Source organism: Mastomys coucha, unplaced genomic scaffold, assembly GCF_008632895.1.
Source record: "Mastomys coucha isolate ucsf_1 unplaced genomic scaffold, UCSF_Mcou_1 pScaffold21, whole genome shotgun sequence".
Classification (NCBI taxonomy): Eukaryota; Metazoa; Chordata; class Mammalia; order Rodentia; family Muridae; genus Mastomys; species Mastomys coucha.
Genome location: NW_022196904.1, coordinates 14,897,539 through 14,903,116, shown reverse-complemented (window position 1 = coordinate 14,903,116; position 5,578 = coordinate 14,897,539). Strand labels below are relative to the sequence as shown.

The 5,578-nt window shown below is 44.0% G+C and overlaps 1 protein-coding gene across 1 annotated transcript in view; it reads right to left on the bottom strand.

Annotated features, from left to right (window-relative positions):
• The window catches only part of LOC116100286 (pregnancy-specific glycoprotein 22-like), an 11,667-nt gene extending 10,820 nt beyond the window's left edge, over positions 1-847 (bottom strand). The window contains exon 1 of the mRNA XM_031384111.1: positions 784-847. Within this exon, the coding sequence (XP_031239971.1) occupies positions 784-847 (64 nt within the window). The remainder of the gene's footprint in view (positions 1-783) is intronic.
• Positions 848-5,578: the final 4,731 nt, after the last annotated feature.

Below are 5,578 nucleotides of genomic sequence, written 5' to 3'. Positions count from 1 at the left end.
CATACTTGTTAATTCTAAATTATCCAAAGATTATGTGTAAATTTTAAAATAAATATCTTTTTCAGAAAAAAGAAAAGAAAAGAAAAGGGGAAGGAACGAAGGAAGGAAGGAAGAGAGGGAGGGAGGAAGGGTAGAAGGGAGGAAGGGAGGGAGGAGGTGTGTCTCCATGTTTTATCTACGTGGTTCCCAAGTTTGGAGCTCATGACAGTAATTATAGTCAAGTGTAATTTAAATGATTTTACACTTATGTATGCTAGATATGGATTACTAAAAGCAGGTGTCTCAGGCTGCCCTGTGAAGGTGTATGCTGCAAACCTGTGTGGAGGCACATGTCTCAGTGTGAGCAGGTGCCTGTGCATGCCACAATATCTATCTATGTGGAGGGCAAAGACACAACAGGATTTCGTTCTCTCCATCTACCATGTGGGAGCTGAGGATTGAGTCCAACTTGTCAGATCTCCACACACTGAGCCATTATTGCCACCCACCCCAGTTTGATTTCTATTTGGAGAGTCACCTGTCATGATTGGGAACATCAATCTTTAGAACATGGAATACAATTTGCTTGACTGAGAATGTGGAGTGCTTGCAGCTTTTCTCCTATTCTCAGCCTCTCCTGACTGCTGAGAGATTCTGGCTGCTGAGCCTCTGTCCCTCAATGAACTTTCTGCTTCCTGAAGGCAAACAGAAACATCAAGTCTCATCTCTTGATCTTGTCCTCTTTAGGAAACTCCAGCATACCTCTGTGTTCCTCTCCACCCCCAGTCAAAGTGGCCACCTTACCTGTGAGCAAAACTCCCTTCCATGGGGCACACCCCTGGCAAAAAAGCAAAGCAGACACCTCCATTTCTCTTCTTACTATGCTGTTTCTCCTCTGAGAAGAACAGCTTCACCTCCAACAGGGCACCAGCCTCTCTTGTCCTTTCTCCTTCTGAGCTGAGTGTCTTCTCATGCAAGAGCACTTCCAGAATATAAGAAGCTGTGTGTGATGAAGTCTGTGTCCACAGCACTGCTCTGTCTCTTCCACTCTAAGTTCTGCCCTGCATCCCTCTCAGCTTCCCTTTATGTTTCTCCTCCAAGTAATACGTCAAGACAACATGACTGATAAGCATCCCCATGCCCTCAGAGAACAACAGTCATCCCAGGGTAAACATCTGCTGTAACTTGTCCTGTGATCTTAGACCATCAAAGACAGACACTCCATCTTCCATAGAGACACAAAAACCTAGCTGAACCCCCAATCTGCCCCGTGTCCTAAGTGCTTTGGGGAGGTGGAATTTCTTTACTCCAAGCAAAGATGTCTGTGAAAGTTACAAAGAGACCAGCTGAGTGATAACTAAGGATAAAGATAAATCCTTTATCAGTAATGTCAGCAGTTAAGTTCCACATCTAGAAGGGTAGCCAAGGGGCAGTACGTGAGGATTTTTCATGTTCTCCTTGTTGGAAAGAGGTGACCTGTGTGTCCTGGAAAGGAGTGTGGGCTCTTTCTTTCTATGGATAGTTTCAAAGAAACCTTCCAGCATTATGTGTTGGCTAAGCTGTATGCTGGGTAGGCCCAAATCATCTCTGGTCTTCCTGGGAAATCTTTGTCCATTGTCTAGGTGAATGTCCAGTAGTAATCTTGTCTTTCCCTATTAGAGATGCCAGAAAACAGAGCATTTTCAAGTTCCTAAGTGTGGAAAGGTACTCTCACACACTGAAAGCAGACATAGGAGAGTCTAGAGAGAGACCTCCAGGTTAGTACAGACAGGAATGGAAACCAGTCTCCAAGGCAAGAGGATCATGGCTCAAGGAAACAATTTTCTGAGTGTTGGGTATATGTCCTGATTTTGTCCCCTGGAGATCATGGGGGAAACTGCAGTCTCAATGTATAGGGCTACATTAGAGATGGTCAACAAGGCAAATGTGACCTCCCCTTGATCCTTTCAGCCCAGGTGGGATGCAGGACCTGTCATCTTGCTCACTGTGCTCTGCAGAACTCCTATTTCCATCTAATGTGAATCTAGGCAGCATTCCAGATTATGGAAATCCCTGAACTAAAATTGAAGTAATGTGCACCAGAGGATGAACATTCCTGTAGGAGACAATTCTTTTCAGACTCACAGAAGTAGACAGTAACATAGGGGCTACACATGCACTTTCAGGTCCATCTCTGGTATCTAAATCCTTTTCTTCTCTTTGGTCACAGGAGTTTGAGTGGGTCTGCTCTTAAGTACAGAGAATATTGATTCAAACAGATGTGTCTGTTGCTCTTCCCTAGGTTTCTTTGTCTTGTGATTACAAAACACCTTGAGAAAAAAAAAAGCTGAGGAGAGGGTCAAGGGGCCAATTCCTTTATGGGTCTTGGGCATTTTGTAACACTGAAAGAAATCAAGGCAGAAAACATGTTGCTTGTAGGCTCACTCACTGTCTCACTACATGGCTCAAGTATAGCTAGCTTTCTTGTACAATCAAGGGAGATCTTCCCATGGATTGTACTCCCTACAATAGCCTGAGGTCTCTTGCATCAATTAAGCTAATCCCTCATGTCCACAGCCCAACCTAATAATGACAGTTATTTAGTTGAGACACTTTCGACCCTAATATAAATTTGGTGCTTGTCAATCTAACAGTTAGTGCTAACTAGGACACTGTTTCAAACTGTCAGGTCCTCCTCCTCCACAGTGATATTGCACAGGAAGTTTCCCATCCTCCATCTCAGAGTCCCTTTCTGTTTGCTGTGGTCATCACATGTGCTGGTGTCCACAGCCCCCACACACATGAACCCTCAGATCCAGGGTACTACTCAAGGACATTTACCCTGGGTTTCACTTTTCTCATTTCCAAGATCCTGAGCTCAGGGTTACTCTAACACTCTGATGTCCACCATAGACATTGTGAAGAGTACATGCATGAAACAGCATCATCAAAACACTGTTTTCATCCTGACTTGAGACAGGCCTCCCAGGCAAGTTTATCACCTACCTCTTCTACCTCCATTTGAATCAGAGCAGAGGTCAATCATCAGCTAAAATAAGACAGGATCTGGGAACTTTTGGAATAAAGGAACATGAGCATACTTCAAAGTTCTGGGTGGTTCTTCTGGGTCATGAAGAATGGAGATCACAAAAGTAAATGAAGGGGAGGGGAAGACAGGAGTTAGTGTGAGGAAAAAAATCTACTTAAATACAAGTAAAGTGTCTAGTTAGGGTTTTACTCCTATGAACAGACACCATGACCAAGGCAACTCTTTTTTTATTGGTTATTTTATTTATTTATTTACATTTCAAATGTTATCCCCCTTCCAAGTTTCCCCTCCACAAACCCCCTATCCTTTCCTCCCTCCCCCTGCCTCTGTGAGGGTGTTCCCCCACCTGCTTACCCACTCCTGCCTCAGTGGTCTAACATTCCCCTATCCTGGGTCATCAAGCCTCCACAGGACCAAGGGGCTCCTCTCCCAGTGATGACAGATAAGGCAATTCTCTGCTACATATCCTGTTGGAGACATGGGTACCCCCTGATTACTCTTTGGTTGGTGGTTTAGTCCCTGGGAGCTTTGGGGGGATCTGGTTATTTGATATTGTTGTTCTTCCAATGAAGTCACAAAACCCTTCAGTTCTTACAATCCTTGTTCTAACTTCCCCATTGGGGTCCCTGCCCTCAGTCCCATGTTTGGCTGTGTACATCCATATCTGTATTTGTCCAGCTCTGGCAGAGCCTCTCAGAGGACAGCAATACCAGGCTCCTGTCAGAAAGCACTTCTTGGCATCAGCAATAGTGTCAGCAGATGGGATGGATCCCTGGCTAGGGCAGTCTCTGGATGGCCTTCCCTTCAGTTTCTGCTCTACTCTTTGTCCCTGAATTTCCTTTTGACAGAAATAATTCTAGATTAGTACTTTTGAGGTGGGTGGGTGGCCCCATCCCTCAACTGGGGGCCATGTCTATCCACTGGATGTGGTCTCTGCAGGTTCTATCTCCCCTTTGTTGGGTATTTCAGCTAAAATCCTCCCTGTTGGGTCCTGGGAAACTTTTGGGTCCCTGGCATCTGGGACTTTCTAGTGAATATCCCCAGTTCCCTCTCTCCCTCTGCTTCCAAGAGACTATTCTCTTCCCCACTACTGAGCAGTACTGTAGTGTCCACAATTTGGTCTTCCTTCTTCTTGGGTTTCATATGGTCTGTGAGTTGTACCATGGGTATTCCGAGATTCCTTTTGGCTAATATCCTTTTATCAGTGAGTACATACCATGTGTGTTCTTTTGTGACTAGGTTACCTCACTCAGGATGATATTTTCAAGTTCCATCCACTTGCCTGCAAATTTCATGAAGTCATTGTTTTCAATAGCTGAGTAGTACTCCATTATATGAGTGTACCACATTTTCTGTATCCATTCCTCTGTTGAGGGACATCTGGGTTGTTTCCAGCTTCTGGCTATTAAAAAAAAGGCTGCTATGAACATAGTGGAACATGTGTCCTTGTTATATATTGGAACATCTTTTGGGTATATGCTCAGGACTGGTATGTCTAGGATTCAGATTAATAGAAGAGTACTCATGTAGCATGAGTGAGCCCTGATCCACACCAGCAAACACACACATAAAAATGCATGATGTCTTCAACAATAGGAACCTATCTAGAAATTCAGGTAGGAAACTGCCTTAGTTAGGGTTTTATTGCTGTGAAGAGATACTACAGGATGTATTTCAGCTTGTAGCAGCTGGGTGAAACAGCTCTGATGAACTGAACACCTAGAAGATTTGCAGAAGCTCTTTATTGTTACATGCACAGAAGGCACATTTAGAAAACCAATTTCCAAACACCCAAACCTCTTAGCTGATCTAGGAATTGTCTGAAAGAACCATTGCCTGAGCAATTTTCAGCCAAAGAGTCTTCCTGGTTTGCCAGGTCTGTCTTGCGACTAAATTATGCAAAGTCTCTATGAATCCTTCAAGAAGAACAACTCCATAAATCTCAGATAAAATCACTGACTATTTACACGAAGTTACTTCAAACATTAGGTGCCATCACTCCTGAATTCATGACAGATACAATGGCTCTGCTAATATTCTGTTACATTTCCCTCTTTTGTTTAAGCTATATTTAATTATGTTGAGATTCTATCTATGTTGACGATTATGCATCATCACAGTAACCACAGCATTTTCTCTATCGTGCTGTTTTGCAATCTTATGCAAATAAACCTAAATACATTTTAAAGCCAGTAAATTTATTACAGCAGAAAAACAAGGATAACAAGAATTTTCTTGTCCATCTCTCTGCCTGCAAGGCACAGCCTGCACTCCACTTGGTGGGTCACAGCTCAGTTTGCCTCCCAGAACAACCAGGTGAGATACTCACACCCCAATCCCTTATATTCTGGGCCCCTGGTAATCTCAGCAGCCCTGAGGTCTTTCCCATGCCCTCTGTGCTCTACCTTTCAGTTCACACCACTACCTACAATCTGGATATGCACTTCACTTCCCAGGCTACAGCTCAGCCTGACTCCAGGAATAATCAGGCCAGACACCCACACCTCAATCTCCTGCTTGCTAGGCCCCATCCCTTCTGTGCTGTCATCTTCCAGTCTACACCTCTACCTG